Raw genomic sequence first — 24983 nt, 5'->3', positions numbered from 1 at the left:
GTTACAGGGATCTGTTTTTGCACCTTTTTTATGCAGGGCAGTGATGTTAGCAGATTTCCAAGCAGATGGCAGATGACCTTGGGAAAATGAGAGGGTGAATAGAACAGAGAGAGGGTGAGCAAGAGCAGAAGAGCAGGCTTTGAGGACACGTGGGCTGATGCCGTCTGGACCGGTTGCAGAATCTGACTCGAGGTTTGAAAGCAAGCTCTCCACCTTGTCAGGAGAAAAGGATACAGAGTCCAGGGACAGTTGGGTGCGACTGGGTAAAGTGGGTAGAGATAGTGATGGGTTTGGGACACAAGATTTAGCTGCAAACACCGAGTTTAGACATTCAGCTTTATCACGTGTGGAATCAGCAGTGCGACCATTTGAGGTAAGGGAGGGGATGGAGGGGGAACATACACCAGAAACAGATTTGATTAAACGCCACCAGGATTTTGAGGAGGGAGAGAGGTCTGAGAGTTCAGACTTGAGATGAGAAAGATGTTGTTTTCTGGCTCTCCTGAGGGTAGATACACACTTGTTCCGAGCTTTGTGGAAAGAACTGAGATTGCCCTCAGTTGGGTTTGCTTTCCATGAGGCAAAGGCAAGTTGTTTCAGGACAACTGCCTCGCCACAAGCTTCAGTAAACCAAGGGCGGGAGGAAGGGTAAGACAACTGAACACGAGAGGGGATAAATCTGTGTATGAGGGAGAGCAAGTTTCTTTGAAAGAATTCCCAGGATGAGTTGATGTTTGAGAAAGTAGTGATAGGAGACCAGTCTGTAAGTTTGATGGCTGCTCGGAGACCCTGCCAGTCGGCTTGAGTGAAATGCCAGACTCGACGGCGGTGAGGTGGTTCTCTGATGACAGCCAGAGAGATGTCCACTTTAACAAGGACGTGGTCAGAAGAACCAATTGGAGCGAAGGAAGAGCAGCAGATATTGTCAGGGAAATTTGTCAAAATCAGATCCAGAAGAGATGGAGTACCATTGGTTGAGATCCGGGTCGGGAAGTTGACCGATTGAGTCAGTCCCAATGAGTCACAGAAAGCTTTTGCTGACGTCCCATGGCAGGTGAGAGAGGTACCCACACCTAGCCAACTGGCGTGATGACAATTGAAGTCGCCACATTTTTGTTATCAAGTTTGTGAAACTATAATTTTATGGTGTGGGTCAAGCAATTATTTCCTCAATAACGAACTCATGTTACTGTATATTCCATCAGCTGGTTCAAGTTTTGCATAAAGGTTGTTTGTCCCAGATGTGTAACAGCATTTGATTATTCTGTTCATACTGACATCATAATAGGGTTTGATTCTATTCCGACTCATACTGGCATCGTAACAAGATTCTCTTTGTTAGGATTGTCCTGAGAGCATGTGCCTGCATTTGTCCAGTGGAAAATTCTCTGTTTAATACACATAAAGGGTGTTCATACTATCTCGATCTCTGTGAGTACCGAGCTTGCGATAGAGAGATTCAAGACCGTGGTATTTATTTGTACGTGTCGGATGCACACTGGATTGGTGTGTTTGTACGTTACGGATGGACTTTGGATTGGTGTGCTTGTTTGTACATGTAGGATGCACAATGGATTGCACTGAACAGTTCATTGTGCTGCCATTCCCTGCACGATGTGTTGCTTCTGTTGAAGAGCTCGGATCTCATCGCACATGACCTCACCCGTCCGTAAGTGCCATTTCCATCCACAGAGGTTGGATTTGTGTTGCATTAAAATTCTCAAACCTGGATGAAATTATTCCTCTTAGCCTGCCTGTGTGTAAGTTTCATGGTAAATTCTATTCTATTTTTCTCTTCTCTCCTCTCTCTATCTCTCTATCTCTCTATCTCTCTATCTCTCTATCTCTCTATCTCTCTATCTCTCTATCTCTCTATCTCTCTATCTCTCTATCTCTCTCTCTCTCTCTTCAGATTTCATCGTGCACTGCTTTGTCCTCTTTTTCTGAGTCTTTTCAGTCTGTGGAATTAATAGACATGCAAAAAATAAAAATTCCACAGTTGGGATCACAAATACAATTTTATTTAGCTTCTTGCCAGAAAGTCATGACCGATGGTGCAGGGAGCTGAAGGACGCAGGAATATGCTGGGCTGTTACCATTGTATGGCCTTGTACCCTACCCTTACGATCGCCACCTCCCACTGATTTGGTGTGACTAACTTCGGAGTAAGCACCCCAAATCCTGTTTTTGGCTTTTGGTGATGAAAGGTCCTGGTGATCCCCTCTGCATTTTAGAATTGAATAAAGGTCCTGGTGATCACCCTCAGGATACTTATCATCCATTCTTTATCATGGTTCCCAACTCCAAGTTTTGTTGAAAAAGTGTCAGTTTTCCATTCAATGCAGAGGTACGAGTGATGTGTTTATTCGACTGGTAGTTTGGGAGCACCGAGCAATCCTGCTTTCCCTCAATTCCTTCCTGACATTTGCATATCAGCATTTAATGTTCTTTTTTTTTTTTCCATTCCACACAAGTCTTCGACATGCCTTCCTGTCTGGTTGAACAATGTACATTTCCCAACATGTTTTTCTTTTTCATTTTTTTCCCTGCAGCTTTCTACTCTGTTCTGATGACTCACCTGATCCAGAGATACATTACCAGGTCTGTATGCTTCTGCAACTTAACCCTTCAAGGACCAAGAGGCACTTCTGTCCCTAAGCTTTAAAATGGTGTCTGATATTTTCCCTGCAATTTTAGATTACTTTATGTTTGTACATTGGCAAACATTGTTGCTAACACTGGGGAAGAGTTCTTGTCGTTTCCATTAAAAAAAATTTATTCGAAAAACTTGTATTTTTCATCATGCATACTCTTGAATTTCAATTCTTATTCGTGATTATTAGAGTCAAGCTATTAATAAAATTGGACTCTTATCTGAAAATTACTTTCACAATGCTTGTGGTCCTCAAAAGGTTAACCTCGGAAGTTATATCGCTTGTCTTCTGGCTTTTGTTCTGCCTGCAGCAGCAAGAACCAAAACCTGTGAACACAGGTATCTTTGTACTTTCAAAGTGACATGACTGCAGAAATCATTCAAAGATGAATGATCTTTGAGCAAATTTGCTTTCTCAGTTCCAAAAAAGCAGAGAGCAGTTCCCCATCAACCAAACGGATATCGTGCAGATTCTGGAAAATTACAGAATTCCTGTTGTTAGCTGTTGTGCTTATGTGGCATCTGGCCTGTATATCCTGGGATTTGCCAGACATCAAAAATAGGACACGGGTTCTCAACTAAAAGGGGAGGGGGTTAGCATGAATATGGGAGAGGAGGGGGGGGAGGGTGTGTGAGCTCGTCAAATGTTACAGAGAGCTTGTGACGTTCAGTATTTAAAACGATAAGATCACAGACAATATCCATGGGAAGGAGGAAATTCCTCCTTAGGAAATGCACCACTGAGTGCAATGAGAAATGCGGCACCATTGTTGTGGCGTTGCTTGGTACCCAGAGTATCCCGGGAAGTGACTGCACTTCCCCCAAGCTCAGTGGCTCTGTTTAGTCTAACAGTCTTGTGTGTGTCTCGTGTATTCGTCTGTATGTCCATGTGTGTGAGATGTGTGCGTGGCTGCTCCACGACGTCCCTTAGATCCTGTAAATAAATTATAAAAAAGAGGGCAGGGGGATCAACAGGGGGGTCATGGCAAGCCTTCCCATAATTATGTAAATATAAGAACTGGCAAATGTTTTGTTTCCATTTTTGTTTTCATTTTACCCATCGTGCTTGTTTAGTCTGAAAAATTCCTTTTAGTGACGAGAACAAGCCGCATGAAATTTAGTGTTGAAGAATAAGTGACAGTTCTGTCTCCATACATTGTACTGTATTAACTTTGTACAGTATCCATATACAAAATTGATCACTCTGTGTCGAAAACAAAAAAGAGCAATTATACTCCCACCAAGGTGTCATGATGTATGAAATGAAAAGTTAGGAAATATGAAGAAAATGATTTTGGAATGGTATTTACCTTTGCCACTCCAAATGCACCTCATATCACTGTTATCAACCTTGGTGATGGACTGGCAACTAATTCTAGTTTTCAGCTTTGCAAGCTGGGAAACCATGTGGAGATGAGAAATCTCCGACTGAAGGTTAAAGCACTTGACTTTACAGTGTGACTCGCTCTGTAGCGAGACACTGATTTTACCAACTGCAGAGGAAACTTGTTCTGTTATGTTCATGGCAAGCTCAATTGTGCAGTTCATTGCTATTCCATCATCAAATGATACACCAATTAACCTTTATCTATGGTGACTCCACCTTCTGCAGTGACATCCCTCATTCCTCAGACAGGCAATCTGTGGCCTCTCCTTTCTTGAGACCTTGACAAAATCACAAGATGGTCAAACACTTGGAATACGTCTCTCAATCCTGACAAATCTCACACTCTCACTTTCACTCTCCAAAACGAACGTCTCTCAAACCCTCCCATCTACTTTCTTAACAATCCTCTTCAGGAAATTCAGTCCCTTAAACTCCTGGGTCTCACTAGCAGCCATGATCTTTCTTGGTCAAACTACCTTTCAAGGTTGGCCTACAAAGCCAGCCGCCGACTGGGCATCCTTCATCGTACAAAGTTCTTCCTTGACACACCTGAACTCTGATCCACCAACAAGGCCTTCATCCACAGCTTGTGGAGTACTGCACCCCCTCTGGGCTGGCTCCCCTGCCTCACCTCTTGCTCACCTTGACACCATGGAAACCAAGGCCTTCAAGATTATTGGAGTCTCCCAGGATGAAGCTAAGTCTATGGGCCTATCACTTTTCCAGCACAGAGAGGTAGATGGTCTCTGTCTTCTACCATTTCCTTTCTGGTCTTGCACCCTCTGCTCTTTCTGTGCTTTGCCCCCTCCCCCTCGTACAACCGTGTCTATGTGCAACCGTGACACGTAGCATAGAAGAAAGATGACACCGGTTGTGTGTAAGGCATCAGTTGGTGTCTCGTGAGTCAGGTATGATAGACCAGGAGCTTGTATCATGTTATACTGAGCAGACAGAACTTGCCTGTTGGACACGTTTGATGTCGATGAGTTCTCCACGGATGCTGGTGCTGCAGCATTGACGACTGGTGAGAGGGGGTCTGCCTGAAATGACACTGGTTCGACACATCAAATGATTGATGTGAAATGACACATCAATCGTTGCTGCATCTGTTGCTCTTCGAGTAGCAATCGAGATTCATCAGATTTACATCCCATGGCAACTCTGACAGAGCCTTGGATGCTTCTGCCCTGGCCTGCAACATAAGCGAAGACCTGGAAGAGTTGGACAAACTCCAGGAGCCAGCGACAGACCATGTGTGACGTGAGCTCGACATGGCCGCTCTGTCTGCACGGTGATGAGACAAACGTGAATTCAGGTTTTTACTATCCTGGAACGGCCTCCCTGTCCTGATTCTTTGAATAAAGAAAGCTCCAGGCAGCTTGCCAACACTTGGAGATTAAAATCACTTTCTTCATTTCTCCACACACAATCACCTTTCCACCAGACAGGGAAGAGCCGCACCCTGCGCACCTGCCAGCGGAGATGACGCAACACATGGGTGAAGCATAAATATGCATGAGGCAAAACATGAATATGCATTTTACATTCAAACTTGGTTACATCACACTTTATCCTTTGAAATGCTGAACATCAAGCAAGGAAGTGGCGTGTTCCATTGTTTTTTGAAGTCTTTGGTATGACTCAACCGGAATTTGAACCGTTGACCTTCCAGACTGGGAGCAGACGCTCTAACCATTACACCACTCGGTCTGGTGTTAATGTACTTTTGGATCTTATTGACTTGTCCTTACTCATCCTTTGTTGGCTTAACGGTTAAGATGGCTGGCTTTTAAGATCTTAGGATCTTGAGTTTGAGCCCCTGTTTGTTCATGAAATAACTCAGCCTGTCATCCTTCCGAGGTTGGCAAAACGAATGCGAGCTTATTGGTAATGGGCACTGCATCAGCAGTGTGGCCGCGCTTCCAGAAAATTAGGCAACCAAGCAATCACAGGCCGCATACGAAACAACTACTCATCCTTTCCTTATCATTTAAACAATGTTTGTCCATTAGTTCCAAGTAATTAATTTTTACTTGAACAGCATGTTTCTCTTGTGCCTTGAGTTTTTGATTATCATCTATATGGACGTGTTTTTCAGCTCACATTGCGCAAATGGTGCGAGTTGATCCCAGGTGCAGAATTTCGTTGCTTTGTACGGGAGAGACGGCTCATCGGTGAGTGGGATGCGATAAGGGGAGCGCTGATTGAAAGGTCTGTGCTGTTAACTAAACAGTGGTGTTTTTCGGAAGTTTGTGGTGTTTTGCATTATAGAGTGGCGTGAGGAGTGCACCATAAAGTCGTGATTTTTCTAAACCAGCAATAATCAGCTCACAATTGATCATTTATTTATACCAAAACATTCTTCAGTGTTTTGCTTATCTGCCTCCCAATATTCCTTCATACACCTTTTTGGCTGGTCAGCTGGGTTCTTGTGCAATGTTCTCATGGATGTGTGTGTGTGTGTGTGCGCGTGTGTGTGCGTGCAGCCATCTCACAGAGAGACCACACTCAGTGCTACCGGCACGTACATGCACTCCGAGCTGAAATCCGAACCTCGATTCATCAGTTTTTCATCGGCCTGGTGCAGCCTCGGTTTCCTGATGATGACTGTGAGAAGAGTGATCTCACCCCCAGAGCGGGTGTAAACAGAAATGGAACACATAATATAATCTAAACTCTCAAATCCACTTCCACACAAGCTCAACTTTACGCAATACTCGCAGTATCTCAACTTTTTACAATACGAGCTGGCCTGTCCGTGAGGGGTTGGAGGGAGGCGGGGTGGGGGGGGGCGGAGGGGGATACCCAGTGCTGCCCGGCTGGGTGAACTTTTTCCTGTAGTGATTTTGGGACGTGTTGGACATTGAAAAGTTATGGAGTTATTGGCCTCATGGTGGTTACCTTTTGCCTGTGTGCCAGTGGCAGCACTACCTGACCCCACGTCTCAATATAAACTTTATAGCGGCCTTTGGTCTCAAAACGGACGTCAAGGCCAATGTGTGGTCTCTTAAAACTTTGTCCAGATTCTGAAGTACCTACAACCAAAATTTGGGGCCTCAAGGTGCTATGGTTCAGCTATGAAAGAATAACCATTGCATCAAAAACCTTAGAAGTTTGGATAAAAATTTTGCATTCAATCGTGCCATCGTCGGTTCATGGGAATTGAGACACATGAAGTTGGGACAGAGAAATGAAATTTTAGCAACACTTAGGAATGTTGAGGGAAAATCCCCCAAATGTGATATCATGTCACCTACACCTTTATTACTTGCCATTGACAATCTACTGCTTTTTCCTTTTCAGATGTGTTTGATGTGTACAGGGACAGCCAGGTAACATATTGTAAAACTGAACCTGGTGAATACTTGGATTATAATTTCATGTTAAGGATACGGTAATGGTTAAAATCCATGTGGAAAATGTGTGTGAATTTAACCCTTGTAAATCTTGGCATGTGTATGTGTGCATGGCAGGGCAGGATTTGGCTTGTCGACTTTAACCCATTTGGAGATGTCACGGACACATTGCTCTTTTCCTGGGAAGAGCTTACAGACACGGCTCGACTTCCCTCCTCCGACGGTAATGGGGAGGCCGATGAACAGGTGAGATTGGCACTTGTCCTTGATATCTTCTTAAACCTGGAGGTCAGGTTACATTACTTTTTTTTTTTCCTCTGCTCAGGACCTCCCAGTGTTTCGTTGTGTGACGGAGGAATCCTACTTGCAGCCCAGCGTTCAGCTCAGCTACCGGCTGCCCCGTGATTTTGTTGATCTCAGCACAGGGCAAGATGCTTGCAAGCTCATCGACTTCCTCAATTTGGTGAGGCAACTTTTCGGCTCTTCGGGAGGGCTATGCTGGAAAATGAAAAGGGGGAATTTTGAGGAGAGTTAGGAAGGCATTGGGTTGACAGGATGGCCTTAGAGGTTAGCACAATCGCTTCTGAGCTGTATAACCTGGGTTTGAATGTCAGCCCAATTATAAACTTTGTCCTGGTGTTTCGCAAGCAGGTTGATGCATCATTGTGTGTGCCGTCCCTCAGATGGACGTTAAACTGGGCGTCCTGTCTGCCGGCATTAGTTGTTGGATGTTAAATATCCTCGTGTCTTTTGTGAAGAGTAAGCGAGCCATCACCGGCCCACTGAACATTCTTTCTCCAAATGTTCCTCTGGTTTGTCCCTCGACCCTGCTGTTGGCAAGTTTCCTGGCTTTCCACTGTGTTCTAGCTCTTCTATGAGCCTCGACTTTGTATTAAAAAATTAAATGATGGTTTCGTATCGAAATTCTCATTTGTGCACTTTGTGCAAGAGAAATGAATCCACTTGAACAGTAAAGGCTGCACAAGTTAAAGTTTTACATCTCTACTGCTAAATGAGGAGCTACATTGTGTTTGAAACCCTGCCAGGGACTGATGATTGCAACTACTGAGGCATTCCCTAACCTGATGATTGGGAGGGGGTGGAGGAGGCAGGTTCAGACCATTTCAGCAAATGGGCACTTGCAAATATTTAAAACCTTTGCTTTGTGTTCAGTGCATATTGATTGAGTACCTGTTTATTTTAATGATTCGAGTATGTCACAACCAATCGCATTGTGCCACAGAGCTCAGGAAGACAGCAGACGGAAAGCTCCGACGAGGAATCTTAGTTTGGCAAAGCCTTCGCCCATCCATTTCAGCTCTGCCCACCATTTCTCTGGCCCCTCGCATGATTGAATTATGGAATACGAGCAATCTCCATTGTTCTGATGTCATGGTAGGTTCATCCGACTGATGTTCTCAGAACGCACATTCGATCAACAACAAACAGTACGAACTTGAAAATCTTCACACTGTTGATGCTTGAAGGGTTTTGGGTTTCCAATTTTTATTTTTACTTCAAATAATTTTGCAGTGAGAAAGCTCTCCTTCCTGCACCTCATATCTGTTTGCCCTTCATGTGGTTAAAATGTTTGCGTTGCTGTTTTCACGCCTCTTTAAAAGGGCCAGCGAGAATGACTGATGCTCGCCTTTACAACCAAACCCAATCCGTGTGTGTTCATGTCACGGTAGAGCATAGGATGATGTTGGCAAACTGTCTGCACGACAAGTAGAGTTTTATATCCCCAATAAATTTTCTTGCAGCAGGTTTGAGTTTTTTTTTTTTTTTAATGATTATAATATTCCCATAAATATTATTTGGTCAAAAAAGAAATCTGTAGAATAGTCATGGAGTTTAAAATTGGCTGGGTTTTGACTGACCTGTTTGTGCACATCTGAGCATCTGTTATACGAAAGACTTAGCGACACCATTGTTGTGATGTCACTGGTACCCAGAGTACCGTGGGAAGAGATGGCACTTCCCCAAACGCAGTGGCTGCGTTTGTCTCAACAGCTCCATTAGGAGCCTCAGATGTTCTGTTAAAATTTTTAACCTCCGCCATCGAAGATCGGAGGTTACCGTTTTCACCCCTTTGTTTGTTTTTGTTTGTGAACAGTATTACGGAAAAACTCCGACGGATTTCGACGAAACTTGGTGGGGGATTAGGTATGGTCCAAGGATCATGCCATTAGATTTTGGACTTGGTCCAAAATCCAATATGGCTGCTATGGCAGCCATTTTGAAAAAATATTTAAATTTTTTTTTTTTTTGCATTTTCTACATGTTTTAAGTGATTTCCAACCCCCCCCCCAAAAAAAATTGTTTTAGAAAAAAAAATTTGCAACTTTTTTTTTCAACAAAATTTCGATTTTTTTTTTTACATTTCTACATGTTAGTGATTTCCAACAACAAAAACATGCCAAAATTATAATTGCGGCTGATTTTGGAATTTCAGGTGGATATACCCACGCAAAATCAATTTCTGTCTCAAGGAATCTAGTAATGACGAATGAACTGAGTATGTAAAAGTTAAAAGTAAAAGGAAAAGTTGCAAACTAACTGAGCACTGTTGACGTCAAATTGAATGAATAGGATATCAGGTTCACTTGAGTGACCTAGCAGCATTGGCGGCTGAGGTTTTGCACTCCACCGACTGCTCCCCCTGTAGTTTATTGTATGTATTAATTTGTTGGATGAGTTCCCCTATACGTCTGAGACAATTTATAAAACTTTGAATGGGCTGAGTGCCTACATTCGAGGAGCAGTTGGACATTTCCAGCACATTTCTGGAGGGGTTACTGGAAGAATATGTGCGTCGTGGTGGAGGTGGTGAGGGTCAGGTCAGAGAAGGAGAGCAGGAGCTCGATGAGAGGCGATGATTGACTGAGGCAATCAAGTTATCTGTAAGGTCAGCGCAACAGGCCGTGTGCTTCGGTCTGAGCATGTGAAATTACAGTAATGACGAAATACTTTTGAGATAAACATTCCATTGATGCTGCACAACAAGGGCTCTGATATAACAGCCAGGTTTGAATCGCATTCATTTACATATTGCAAAAGGTGTGCAAATGCCTGATTCCTAAAGCTTTATTTTACACCCATATGTTCAATAGTAGTGTTACGGTTGTGGACATTCACAGGACACCATAAAGGTATCCCAGAGATCAGTTATCTCGATAAGTGAGTGTTCAGATTAGATTTCTCCACCGATGTCTAAGGGAATTATTTGTGGAACCAGGCTGTGATCTTTGAGGTAGCCGTTTTTCTTTTGCTATCTTTATTTTGGACCAACCGCATTTCAACCACCACAACCGCCTTCACAACGACACCTCCTCACCACAACAAGCAATGCCTCACCTTCACCTCCATTGCGCCGCCATCTTTGCGCCAGCGACGGTGAATTCCCCACGAACATCTCTGCCATTAGACGCGGGGACTCCTTCGTTGGCACCAGGGTCGATGATTGATTTCACCCACGTCCGCTCTCTCTGAGCTTCGCGACAATTCGGATCGAAAGGGGCGGAGCCAGCAGGGGTCAGAGGTGAGAGATCCGAGATCAAAACCTCGCCTCACAGATCCTATATAAAGGCACGCAGAGACGCCAAGCGAGCAGTTGTGTGGAGTCGTGTTGCGAGCTGGGTCAGCCTGGAGTCTGCAGTCAGTGAGGAGCTGGAGAGAGCGGAGGAGACGGGAGCCTGGAGCGCAGCCTGCCGTGCCGAATTGTGCGTCGCTGGAGAGGAGTCGCCAACCAGCGGCATAACGGTCCGAGGTGATCGGGCCCCAGGACAGTCCAAACGACGCTGATGAACGGACGGGCTCTTAGAGCATGAACTCTGAAAAAGCAAAGGCCCGTTCGTTCCTCTGAGGCATTGTCGACTAGGCCCGATCGACCAGGCCGCACGACGAGGCCTGGGCCGCGCCGCGGTCACGCCAGCTGCCGTGTGGACGGGACGCCGAGGAGCGCCCAGAGAGTCGCCACAAAGGCGGCAGGTAACCAGCGCGGTCTCTCGGAGCTTTTTAGGTCTTCACACCTCCGTGAACCATTAAAGGCCCACGAGGCCCAGTTCTTGCCCCTTTTCTTTCCGGGGTTTTCTTTGAATGAACGTTGTGGCGCCAAGTCCGCTAAGTAGAACTGTTAAGTGCATAATAATAGAACAGTTGTAGTTCTTTTTCTTGCTTGTGTTTTGTCCCATACGTGCATTGGTTGCATACATGACTGCTTACGGGTGTGAAATAAATGTCGTTGTTTAAATGTTCACCCGTTCGTTGCGTCCTTTCCCTCATTGAACTGCGATAACTGAGTTTGGAATATTGCTGGCTTTTTAAATAGCCGATAAAAGAATCGGGTCCAATGGGGCTTGGCGATATACACCACTCGGCAAATCGCAAATGGAGCGAGCTGCTTAACGGCCCGTAACCAAGCAGGCCCCGTTGAGGTACAGTCTCTCGGTAGTCTCCCTGCGCGATTAATTAGGTAAATCGACCATTCGGCGATCGGACCCTGTAGCGCGGGTCGAGTATTGACAAGGCTGTGGTGTGATTAAAGATACACCCGTAGCTGGATTTCGGCGTTGATCCGAAAGCTGCGACTCGGTTTGCCCGTTCGGTGGGAGAGTGCGGCCGCCATTGGCTAGAAGCAGTCGCCTGCACGCCGAGTGGGTGGGAAGCCACAACACTGGTGTCAGGAGTGGGATTAAAATCCATCCACGCACAGGGTGATTTAGAAATCGTAGAATCCATGGTCCAGGACGCCATTGCCATAAGGTTTGAACCCATACCAGAAGGTTGGGAAATACGGCAATGCAATTTATCTGGTTCTCATTTTTATTACAACCCCACCACGAATTGTCAGTGGGAGCGGCCTGTGCAGGAACTATTCCGGCAAACAAACGCGGAGTCGCAAGATGGCAGTGCACCCGCACCTCAGTGCGGCACGAGGCGTGAGCGGGTTGCTATTAATAGCGCAACGAGCCGCACGGTGGGGGAAGCGCTCCCGCCCACCAATTCAAACCACGGGGGCATGGCAGGCGAGGCAGGGCAACGACGCGTACATTCGCAAACTTCAGACACAATTGTCGGATGCCTTGGAGCAGTGGAGGTGTGGTGATAACTGTATAGAGGAATTGCAAATTGAATTGGCCGATGCAGAGGAACGAATTCGGGAGCTGGAAGAGGACTTAGCCAGCACAGTCGAGAACGACATGGGGAAACGACACAAGTAGATTGGTTGCGTGAGTTTTTGTTACAAAAGGCGAGCGTACCGAATAAAAGAAAAGAGGAGGAGCAAATTAGTAATTCTCGGGATACGAAGAACTTGGAGGAAGACTGGAAAAAAAAGCTATGTGAAGAAAAGAATAAAGTAGAGTGGTTTACCCGTTTGTTGGAACATGAGAAGAGCGAACTGAATAAAAGAAGAGGAGGAGCAAATTAGTAATTCCCAGAATAGGAAGAACTTGGAGGAAGAATGAAAAAAAGCTGGAAAAGGAAAAATGTGAACACGATTGGGAATTGGAACTACTGAAGGAAGAGGTAAGATCAGGCAATCAGATAAGGGAGAGCCTGGAACAGGAGATAAAAAGAGGAGAGGAATCTCTCGAGCAAAGGAAGGAAGAATTATTGGAAAAGTCAAGACAGTTCGAAGAACTACAGGGAGAAAAGTAAGTAAGTAGAGTAGATACCCATGAGTTGGAACATGAGAAGAGTGAACTGAAGAAAAAAATAAAGGAAGAGCAAATTAGTAATTCCCGGAATAGAAAGAACTTCGAAGAAGAATGGAAAACAAAGCTGGAAGAGGAAAAACGGAAACACGATTTGGAATTGAGACAACTGAAGGAAGAGGTAAGAACAGGCAATCAGGAAAGAGAAAGCCAAGAACGGAAGATAGAAAAAGAAAAGGAATATCAGGAGCACCTCAAGGAATATGATAAGAGAACGGACGAATTGAGGAAGGAAGCATGCGAAAGGGAGGTGGAGATGGTCAAGGAATTATGGAAAAAAAAACTTCTGAATTACAGAAACACCAAAACAGAGAGAGGGAATTACAAAACGAGCTGAGGATGTTAAGTGAGGAAAGAAAGAGAACGGAGAATGAAATGTTAAGGAACCACACTGTGCAGATTGAGCAGTTAGAAGCAGAAGCAAGATTAAAGAATGAGATGCAAGAAAGAGTATTGAAAGAAACGATGAGATTGGAGAAGGAAGAACAAGAGAGACAGTGGGCTAATATAAGAAACAAAAATAACAAGGAATGAAACAAAGAATGACAAGAACAACTGAAGGAGAAAGCAAAGTTGAAGTACGCGGTGATAATGAAAGAATGACGAATGAAACGGAAAAGGAGATCGGCCAATTGAAGGAAACTATGAGATTGGAGAATGAAGAGCATGAGAGACAGTGGAGGAAGAAAGAAAAAGAAGGACAAGAACGACTAAAGGAAATAACATGGTTAAAGTACGCGGAGATCGTGAAAGAACGACGAATGAAACGGGAAAAGGAGATCGGCCAATTGAAAGAAACGATGAGATTGGAGAATGAAGAACATGAGAGACGGTGGGGTAGAAAACAAAAACAATATGAGTTTTAAATTAATAAACTCAAGGAGAGAGCAAAGTTGGAGTCCACGGAGATGGAAAAACTCCAGAAAGATAACGAACAACTCAAAGCTCGGAGAGGAAGAACGACTCAAATGGAGCCAGAAAGTAGAACAGCACAATAAGGTGGGATGTGTGGTATCACCACAGGGAGTAATGTTAGTGGTGCAGGACTTGATTGACACCACTTGGCGGATGAAGCAACAATTAGGGCAAACCCTGATAAAGGAGACACAAATAAAAATGGAGACGAGAGAAATAACAGAGACAACGAAGGAAATCGAAGTATTGCCAGAGACGCGGGAGATAGACCGAGTCGAGACTGAATTAAATAAAACGAAAGAGGAAACAGAGACGAAGATCCAGGAAGAAACGGAGGAAATGAACGAGGTGACGGAATTAACAGAGACGCGGGAGATAGAAAATGTAGAGGAGAGAATACACGATAAAGACGAACACACACACATGGGGTTAGCAAGGGACAATGAGGGAGAGTTGGCGAAATGTTTGGTGGCCCGGTGTAAGCAGCAGGATAGCCTCCTTCAGGAACGGAGGGAGACGCTATGCTCCCTTGAAGTGGATCACGACCAGGTGGGTCCGGTCGTGCCGAGCGAGTTAGGAGGTGCGAGTGCTGTGAATGGGTACACACGGAGCTTGGGGGGGGGGGGTATGGAGGCCCCGGGACCGCTTGTGGTGGCGCGAATCCCCAGCTTGGTTGTCCTGGTGTGCGTGGTTGCGAGTATGCCGAAATGCGTGCTGGAAAGCATGCATTGTGTGAGTGAAACCCCCTGTGCAAGTGGAAGGCCGTGTGTGAGTGGAACCACGTGTGCGAGTGAAATGGCATGCGTGAGTGAATGGCCGTTGTGTGAGACAGCGTGTGTGAGGTCGCTGTACGTGAGGGAGATGGTGGTTGGCAAGCGGGAACACGCAACCGCATTTCCATGTGAAAGTGCCATCTCGAGGTGTGTGAGCGTCATGGCACGTGAGAATGTGTGCGTAAGAGTGTGACGACAACGGTGCCCGACGGTGGACAAAGGCCGAGTCGTGGCCGTAGCTGTTTTGAGCACCGTGCCGGCTTTGCACGGCAGCGCGCGTGGGGTCCGTGCTGTGCTACGCACGAGGCCGCCGCGTGCGCGCCTGCGCGAGTGAAATCCGGTCCGGTAACGCATGCGGTGGATGTTAGCCGATCCCGCGGACGGACAGAAGCTAGGCTGGATAAATGAATTTGGACCGGATGGGTTCTCCACGTGAGCGTTTGTAAAGCTCAATGAGCAGAGCACATGTGCTCGCGTGGGGAACCCCTTGAAACGCGAAGCTTGCTTGGGAGGCGCAGGTTGATGTCGTGGCTGCATTGTTGGAATCCGGCAGGAGGGGAATCCCTGTCGGATGTTACCATCAGAGAGGGGACGAGGTGCGCGAAGCGCGAACGGCTGCCATGACGTCATGGGGAAAGAGCGCAGGTTGTGAGTTGCCGCGTTGGTGCGTGCATTAAAAGAAAAAAAAGAGAAAAGCAAGTCTCGCCGTTTCGGGTGAACAGGATTCCCAGGCAGGGGGTGGAAGACCCCCTTGCCTGGGGCACAGGATACCACTAGTTAGGGGGATGAGTTAGCTTGGTTAGACCGGCTTCATGGGGCAGGGATAAGTCCTCATGGAGCCTGTGGAATGGATTAGCTTGAGGGATTTTAGTTCAGATTTCGGATGGAAAAGGGATTTTGAGGACACTGACCGACTTTGAGTGTGTAGTGGGGACGTAGCTTAGCTACGTAGAGTTAAAAGGAACGTGCTGTATTGTAAGGGATGACGAGCGAGCACGAGTTAGTTGAGGGATTTAGTCAGTCGAATGGCAGTGTTCAGCGATGAGTGGTGAAATGAAAACAAACATGTTGAGTGAGTGAGGGCCAGCGAGCCTGAGTGTATGGAGTGAATGTGGTATGCATGGTGCGATGAGTGATTGGGGGGAGGAGTGATTCCCACCCAAGGGACCCCGGGGTCAGTGTAAAGTGAGTAAGTGGGTTAGTCAAATTGACAAAATGGAGGTCGTTTTGCTGTTGGTGCGAATGTAGGCTCGAACCCGTTTGGAGGGGTGCAGGAGACCTGTTGACTGGCTGGGAGAGTGTCTGCGAATGGTGAGTATCGCTTAGTGGGTACCCCGGGCACGTCGGCCGCGGTAGGCCAAGGGTCCAAGGGGGGCCGGGATAGCGTAGTGGGCACGGGTGGGCCCGCATGATGCGGGGCCCGGGGCGCCATTGGCCGCGTGGGCAGTGAATTGGGCACGGGCACCTGGGGAAGGGGCCCGTGGCACCAGCCTGCCACGTGAGAATCGAGGGGAGTAGCCATGGAGGGCACTCCCCAGTTTTTAGGGAGCTGGTAGGCTCGGAGACAGTTGAAGGGCCCAGGGGTGCCATCGTTGGAGAATCGGCAGAGGGTAGTTCCTGCCAAGGGAGCCACGTGTCCCAGCCATGAGACCGTGCGAGGGCACGAGGGAAAATTGGAGGGCATGGCCCAAATTTGTGAGGACACCAACACAGGAGATGGGAATCTTGGTTGGTCGAACCAATAGATTAAGTGAGAGGTGCTTTTGGAAAGCCCTGGGGTAGTTTAAGGTTAATAAATGTTAGGGTAGTAACGTTTATAATAAATGTGGTATGCATGGTGCGATGAGTTAAATAAATGTGGTATGCATGGTGCGATAAATAAATGTTAGGGTAGAGCAGTTGTGTGGAGGCGCGTTGGGGTTAATAAATGTACCCCTCTGCACCATCCATCCCTTCGCTCTCGTTGTGGGCCGCTGGACTCACCATGGTAAGGGGATCGCTGAAATCTGAGGAGGCCATTCTGAGGCTTTATTGGGCCTCAAGACAGGACACTAGCTCTCCCTTATTCCCCTCCAGGAAGGGAACGTAGGGGTTGGGAGTAGGCTAGGACAGAGACGATAAAGGGGGTTAGGGAGACGAATTATAAAAGAAAAGAAGAAATAATAAAAAAAAGATGGGGCTAAATTTGGTTTTGCAAACTAAGGGAGTGGGTATGTACAGAGACAGGCAAAGGCGATAGAGTGGGGGGGGGGGACAGTAGGCTAGGTCCGAGCCCGCCTTCAGAGCGGCCGGCACCACCGCACTCCCTCCACCAACCTCCAGAACGAGACAAGAGGCTGGCCAGCTTCACCTACCGGCCTGGTTGTTTTTGCTACAACGGCCTGTGACGGCCTTGCAATGCCTTGTCTGCCTGCCTCTGCCTTGACGCCGTGCCTACTAGCCCTTGTTCTTTGCATTTGCCCCATTTCACCATGTGCGCCAGGATCATCGCACGAGCTGCAGGGACTGTCCTGTAGGCAGCCGCACCACGGGACTGCATTGAGCAACCCGTGCACCGCTCATTTTTGTTTGCTTGCATCGGTGCCCATTCAGTGTTCTGCAGGGACTGCCCTGCAGGCAGCCGCACACGGGGGCTGCGTTGGTGCAGCCCGTGTGCGGCTTGTGTTCATACCTGCATTTGTCATGAGCCAGAGACTGCATTTGAGCAGCCTGGCTCCCTGCTTCAAGAATGGCCTGTGGGATGGCGCATAGCCGCCGGGTTGGGGCGAGTTGCCTTCAGCAGCTGAAGACATGAAAAGGTTTTGTGACAGGCAATGGGGCCTTTTGAACAGGCCCCGAAGACATCCGACCTTCAGCTGCGGGGGTGCTCACCCTCAAAACACCGTTGACATTGCTATGTGTCTTTTTCCCACAGGGGCCATGGTTAGTGTAAATTTATAAGTTAGGTTAAGGGTAAGTTGTAAATGGTTTTGCTCCCCCTGCATGTGTGTCTTAGCGCCGGCAATTTAGGTAAGTCGTCTGCATGAGTGAGTTTGTTTAGTTAGTTACTCAGCGTCTCAGCCCGTAGGTTATTTACTTTTGAGACACGAATACACCAAATGTCACACTCAGGGATCCGAAGGTAAATCGTACTCGGGGAAACTTACACATGAGGGCACACGAAAATTTGACGACTCGGGACGAGTCTGTAAAAAGGGGGAGGGGGTAGTGTTACGGTTGTGGAAATACACAGGACACCATAAAGGTATCCCAGAGATCAGTTATGTCGATAAGTGAGTGTTCAGATTAGATTTCCCCACCGATGTCTAAGGGGATTATTCGTGTAACCGGGCTGTGATCTTTGAGGTAGCCGTTTTTCTTTTGCTATCTTTATTTTGGACCAACTGCATTTCAACCACCACAACCATCTGCTCCACAACCGCCTTCACAACAACCACCTTCACCACAACGACATCCCCTCACCACCTACACCACAATAAGCAACGCCTCACCTTCACCTCCATCGCGCCGCCATCTTTGCGCCAGCGACTGCGAATTCCCCACGAACATCTCTGCCACCAGACGCGGGGACTCCTTCGTTGGCACCAGGGTCGATGATTTCACCCACATCCGCTCTCTCCGAGCTTCACGACAATTTGGATCGAAAGGGGCAGAGCCAGCGGGGGGTCAGAGGTGAGAGATCGGAGATCAAAACCTCGCCTCACGGATCCCATATAAAGGCGTGAAGAGATGCCAAGCGAGCAGTTGTGTGGAGGCACGTTGGGAGCTGGGTCAGCCTGGAGTCTGCAGTCGGTGAGGAACTGGAGAGAGCGGAGGAGACGGGAGCCTGGAGCGCAGCCTGCCGTGCCGTGCCGAACTGTGGGTCGCTGGAGAGAGGCCGGAGAGGAGTCGCCAACCACTGGCATAACGGTCCGAGGTGATCGGGCCCGGGACAGTCCAAATGACGCTGAGGAACGGACGGGCTCTTAAGAGAGCATGAACTCTGAAAGAGCAAAGGCCCGTTCGTTCCTCTGAGGCGTTGTCGACTTGGCCCGATCGACCGGGCCGCACGACGAGGCCTGGGCCGCGCCGCGGCCACACCAGCTGCCGTGTGGACGGGACGCCGAGGAACGCCCAGCGAGTCGCCACAAAGGCGGCAGGTAACCAGCGCGGTCTATCGGAGCTTTTTCGGTCTTCACAGCTCCGTGAACCATTAAAGGCACACGAGGCCCAGTTCTTGCCCCTTTTCTTTCCGGGGTTTTCTTTGAATGAACGTTGTGGCACCAAGTCCATTAAGTGGAACTGTTAAGTGCATGTGTATACATAATAATAGAACGGTTGTAGTTCTTTTTCTTGCTTGTGTTTTGTCCCATACGTGCATTGGTTGCATACATGACTGCATGACTGCTTGCGGGTGTGAAATAAATGTCGTTGTTTAAATGTTCACCCGTTCGTTGCGTCCTTTCCCTCATTGAACTGCCATAATTGAGTTCGGAATATCGCTGGCTTTTTAATAGCCGATAAAAGAATCGGGTCCAATGGGGCTTGGCAATATACATCGCTCGGCAAATCACAAACGGAGCGAGCTGCTTTGCGGCTCGTTTCCAAGCAGGCCCCGTTGAGGTGCAGTCTCTCGGTAGTCTGCCCGCGCGATTAATTAGGTAAATCGACCATTCGGCGATCGGACCCTGTAGCGTAGGTAGAGTATTGACAAGGCTGTGGTGTGATTAAAGATACACCCGTAGCTGGATTTCGCCGTTGATCCGAAAGCTGCGACAAGGTTTGCCCATTTGGTGGGCGAGAGCGGTCGCCCGCACGCCGAGCGGGTGGGAAGCCACAACAGTAGTTTGAAAACAAATAATTTCACATTTGAATGATCAATCATAACTTCACCGAAGAAGGCTGCATTATTACAATGTAGATCTTTTTTATTTGTTTTAAAAAGTCAATGCAAGTGGGTAACATGTCAGAGTGAGAATTTCATTCACCTTTTCACCTTGCCACCTCTGGTTTTGAAACGAGCATCTGGGACTTTGCACTCGTACAAAGCAGTTGGGCAATGATCATTTACCGGCAAGCTGGTTCATCACTGAGAAAATGAAATCTCTAATATTGCAAGGAATGGCTCGAGCATCAGCAGTTGTAAAACCAAGCAGCTCATATAAGGTAACAAAGAGTGGAGACACCAATTGACTTCAGAAATTCCAAACAAACTGCAGTTCACACTTTCAACACAGTGAGCAAGTCCAACAAATTGTGACACCAAAGAAGTTGGAAAATATTAATGTGATTACAACAACCACACTGAAGATAATTTTTGCAAATCAGTCGATTTTGATATTCCCCCCCCCCCCCCATCGATGCCAAATTACAAACCGCATAGTCTAATTGAGCATACTATTTGGAGTACGTGGCTTGATGGCTACGGGATGCAAATGTTATCAGTGGAGAGAGTACAAGCCTGGGTTGTGGAGTCTTGTTCAGAAGTTGATGGCTTTTCCAAAATAAGCTGCAAGGTTGGCTTCACGGAAGGCCTCTGACACCGTCTGAGGGTAATAAAAGCAGAATCAAAATGTTCATCACAGATCACGCAAGAGTTGAATTTCCAATAAATCGCTTCCACCACATTCCAAATGCGGTTGTAAAGTTTGATGGGGTGCTCACAAAGTTGTCTCCCTTTTTCTCCAATCCCAAGAACTCCCTTTTTCCAGGTTATTGTGATCCCCCCCACCCCCCATCACCCATCACCTCTTTTCGTTTGTTCATTGTCAGTTTATTTGTTGCTTTTCTGTTTTTTTTCCCCTTCCTCCTCTTGCTGCTCAGCAGCTTGCATGCAACTTGTTCACCTCCATTATGTGGCCTTCTCACCCTACCCTTAATCTCACTCATTTCTCCTCTGCTGTTGGTGTTTTCCCCTTTTGTTTCCTTCCATGGGCCACGACCATGTATACAAAAACAATGAGATGATACTCTTGGTCCCCAGCCTTTTGGGTGGTATGAGGAATACATCGGTACAACATCTATCTTCTATATATTACTAAAACTCTCATCTTGAATGTATGTATGTATGTATGTATGTATGTTCCCGAAATACAGCCAAAACGGTACACGATAACGCAAAAATGTTTGGCCAACCTTACTCACCATTCTCCTGTGGTGTGCAGTATCAAGTTTCGTTCAAATCGGGCAACGAAAAAAATTCCAAAAATCAATTCCCGAGTCAGTCAAGTACTCTTCGGGAGAATTTGATCAATACAAACAACCTCAGCGGAATAGTTCGCTGGAGCTATCTTTTTTTTTTGAAATGATTTATTTTAAAATCTCAAACATTTAGTATCGACAAAGAACGATTTATTTTTAAGCATAAAATAAACTGCCAATTTGATCTAATACTTCCGTGTTCATTAATAAATAAAATTGTGTTTAGAAGATTACGCAAAATAATTTCTTCGACTTTCTTTTCTCCGTTTTTTTTTTTTTTTCACATTGACGCGCATTATCAAGTTTCATTCAAATCGGGCAACGAAAAAAATTATTAAAAAAATCAATTCCCGATTCAGTCAAGTACTCTTTGGGAGAATTTGATCAATGCAAACGACCTCAGCGGTATAGTTCACTCGAGCTATCTTTTTCTTTTTTGAAATGATTTTTTTTCATCAACCGCTGTCAACGGGTTCACGGGTCGTCTAGTAAAAGCTAAATATTGAACGGTTTTTGAAATATCGTGTACTCAAGCCAAGTTGCCGAGATGGTTGTCATGGGAACAGAATACAGCCAATCACTGCCGTAATCTAATCAGGTTGAGATAATGTCATGAGGAATAGATATCTGCAATATGAAAGCCAAATGTTCAACACTTTTTGAAATATCGTGTACACAAAAGTACATGGTGGAATGAGCGGTCGGTCAGACGGAACTCATTGTAATATCCCCCGTCTCTGACCTCGTCAGTGTCAGAGGGACAGAGGGACAAAACAAAAAAAGGATTACAGTATTTAAACCTGATTTTATTTAACCCAGTTTTCCTTAGCCTCTCCTGTTTGCCCATAGCATGATCATTTGTGATTGCCATAGATCAGATCAGGTGTAGGAGCATGCGCTGGAGCAGCATGCTGCGTCCACTTTCCACCGGTACTCCAGGGGCCTCCGTCTGGCCATCCCCCAGGCAGAAGCCTGCTCCGTCCCCATCTCCTTGAGATGCTGATCAACGTACTGCAACCACGAGGCACGTGGTCGGCCCATTGGCCTCCTCCACTCACGAGGCTCCCTTACAGAGGGAATCTGGTGAGCAGGATCAGCGTCCGGTAAACGAGCCACATGGCCATACAGCTGTAGCTGATGCTCACGGACTATGCAGGTAACAAAACTCATTTGAGTCTCTCTCAGCAACCGCTCGTTGGCCACAAAGTCCGACCAGCGATAACCAAGGATTCTCCAAAGAGACCTGGAACTAAGGGAATTCAGTCTCCATCTCAGATCAATGGTCAGAGTCCAAGTCTCACATCCGTAGAACAAGACTCGAAGCACCAAGGACCTGAAAACTCGGACTTTCATCGTCTCGCACAGGTACTGGCAGCACCACACCCCATGATCCAGTGAATCCATGAATCCCCAGGCCTGACCCAGATGTCTATTGACCTCTGACTCACAGCCAGCAGAGACATGAATATCACTGTCAAGGTAAGTGAATCTCTCCATGACCTCAACATCCTCACCACAAACGGGTACAGACAAGATAGCAGCATCCAAGATGTCATTGAAAGCCTGGATCTTAGTTTCGACCCAGGAAACCCATAATCCCAGTGGCTCCGACTCCTCATTCAGCACATCGAGGACCCCCAAAAGGATATCTTGAGTCTCCACAAAGATAACTGCATCATCTGCAAAATCAAGGTCAGAGATCTTAAGATTCCCAAACGATGCACCACAGCTTGATTTCTCCGACATCCTCGCGAGAATCCAGTCCATTCAAGTGCTGAAAAGTGTGGGGGCCAGTATACACCCCTGACAAACTCCAATAACAACTGGAAATTAATCAGAGATGGTATCACCACATCTCACAGCACTTTCAGTGCCAGAGTGTAGTTCACACATCAGGTTGATCAGTTTTGGTGGCACCCCACGAAGACCAAGAAGCCTTCAGTGAGTATTCCGATTCACTGAATCAAATGCTTTACAGAGACTAACATAGGCTGCGAGCAGCCCCTGCCGAAACTCCCGTCTGTGTTCAGTTTAGACCCGAAGAGCAAGGATACGGTCAATCGTTGACCTCTTTGGTGTAAGGCCTGACTGAACTGGATGCTGGTGCTCAAGCAGATGGTGGCGAACCCTATCAAGAATTATCCAAGCAAAGACCTTGCCCGGCACTGAGAGCAGTGTCACCCCTCGGTAGTTGCAGTCTTGGTGATCACTCTTCCCTTTCCAGAGAGGGCCGAGGCCCTTCTTCCAGTCAGTTGGGATGATGCCTGTGTTCCAAGCAGAGCACAACTGCATGCAATTACATGAATACAGCATTTCCACGAGCCTTCAGAAGTTCGGCATGGATGTCACAGATCCAAGGAGCGATACCCCATTTCAACCGGTTCACCACAACCTGCATTTCCACAAATGAAGGTGGATCACAGTTGCTTGGTGGGTCAGCAATGGGGATAGTAACACCACTGACATCCAACTCGACAGCTGGGGGATCAGCCTGGTACAGCCACTCAAAGTAACTGGCCCAGCGGGCCTTCACTTCGGACTCCTGTCAAGAGACCACCACCCTCTGCTCTTGCTGCAGTACACCGAGGGACTGGCTTCGAGGAATGTAATGCGCCAATTCCCCTGCAAGCTGGACGAGAATCGCTTCACCACAGGTGATGTTCGACGCCCCTCACATATTCCTCGGACATAGGCCTCCTTGTCCAACCTTAGCACACGTACAGTTTTCCGCCTCAGCTCCCTGAACAACTCAGCTCTGCCATTCAGCCTGACCCTGCAACTCTGGTCATTGGTATCCAGTGTCCTTTGAGACAAAATATTTCTTCGCCATACGGTGAGTTCCAAGACATCCACCGGCAACATCAAGGATGGTGGTCTTGAAGGCACTCCACAACTCTCCAGGATTTCCCAAAGCACTCAGACCCCCCAAATCCCCATTCAACCTGTTTGCAAACTTCTCAGCTGCCCTCTCATCCTTGAGCTTGCCAACATCCAGCCGAGGCTGGGATCGTACCATTCTCCCACATTTAAGCTGCAACTTCAGTTGCAACAACAAGCCCGTGGTCGGAATTGAATAACTGAGCACTCCAGTGGACCCTGAAGTTCTGGATTATCCTCCAGCAACCATCAAAGAGGACATGGTCAATCTCCTTTGCCACACCACCAACGTTGGAATAGCAACTCCAGCGATGAGCCTGTGGGCACTGAAACCATGAACCTGCCACCCGACAAGTCCATGACTTCTTGCAAAGTCAAGGAACTTCGAGCTATTCTGGTTCACAGTTCCAGACCCATATGCCTGTTGTTGGCTTAATGGTTAGGGTAGTGGGGTTCATCTGATGATCCTGAGTTCAAATCCCACTCGGCTGTTGAATTAATACCAGGTGGGATTAACCCTGCCTGTCATCCTTCCGAGGTCGGCAAAATGAGTGCTAGGTTGCTAATATCCTGTGTCGGAGTGGCAACCCATCCAGGATTGTGCCCAATAGCCAAGGAGACTGCTGAGGCAGCCCCAATGCTCTGTACAGAGTGTGGTCTCAATGGATGGATGGATGGATGCTTCCAGACCCATTGGGACCAACATATGTCTCATAACCATCCCTATCAGTTCCAGTTGATGCATTGAAATCCCCCAAGATGAGACAAGTATATCGCCTGGGGCACTGATCAACCACAGACTCGAGCGTAGCATAGAATGCCTCCTTCACGGTGAGATCACTCGCCCCAGTCGGAGCATATACAGAGTCCAGGAAATGACACCCAAGGAGTGACGAATCCTTAGTCTCATAATACGCTCATTGACCGGTGTTACCTCAATTATCATTGGAGTCAGCTTATTGGACACAGCTACAGCAATTCCTTGGGCATGGTCACCATCAGAGCGACCAGACCAATAGTAGGTGTAACCAACCACCCACCATGATCTCACCACAATATGGTCTCTGAACCTCAGAGAGTGTTTCAATCAATGCCGATGTCCAAACTCTTGAGTTCAGATAAGAC

At 47.1% G+C, this 24983-nt stretch overlaps 2 protein-coding genes and 1 long non-coding RNA gene across 3 annotated transcripts in view; 2 read left to right on the top strand and 1 right to left on the bottom strand.

The window, feature by feature from the left end:
* The window catches only part of CDC123 (cell division cycle 123), a 39480-nt gene extending 30319 nt beyond the window's left edge, over positions 1–9161 (top strand). The window contains exons 6-13 of the mRNA XM_085870439.1: positions 1563–1669; positions 2553–2601; positions 6139–6214; positions 6527–6649; positions 7344–7372; positions 7514–7642; positions 7722–7859; positions 8640–9161. Of these exons, the coding sequence (XP_085726565.1) occupies positions 1563–1669; positions 2553–2601; positions 6139–6214; positions 6527–6649; positions 7344–7372; positions 7514–7642; positions 7722–7859; positions 8640–8684 (696 nt within the window). The 3' untranslated portion in view covers positions 8685–9161. The remainder of the gene's footprint in view (positions 1–1562; positions 1670–2552; positions 2602–6138; positions 6215–6526; positions 6650–7343; positions 7373–7513; positions 7643–7721; positions 7860–8639) is intronic.
* LOC147032641 (uncharacterized) overlaps positions 1–24983 on the top strand; it is a 451936-nt gene that overhangs the window by 114604 nt on the left and 312349 nt on the right. The window lies entirely within an intron of this gene.
* DLD (dihydrolipoamide dehydrogenase) overlaps positions 19688–24983 on the bottom strand; it is a 66844-nt gene continuing 61548 nt past the window's right edge. The window contains exon 14 of the mRNA XM_085870438.1: positions 19688–20326. Coding sequence (XP_085726564.1) covers positions 20261–20326 — 66 coding nt within the window. The 3' untranslated portion in view covers positions 19688–20260. The remainder of the gene's footprint in view (positions 20327–24983) is intronic.

The sequence above is a fragment of the Eptatretus burgeri genome, chromosome 2, assembly GCF_056783735.1.
Source record: "Eptatretus burgeri isolate ZD-2024b chromosome 2, Ebu_testis_v1, whole genome shotgun sequence".
NCBI lineage: Eukaryota > Metazoa > Chordata > Myxini > Myxiniformes > Myxinidae > Eptatretus > Eptatretus burgeri.
Note: the sequence above shows the minus strand (reverse complement) of the source record. Positions and strands in the feature narration are given on the sequence as shown.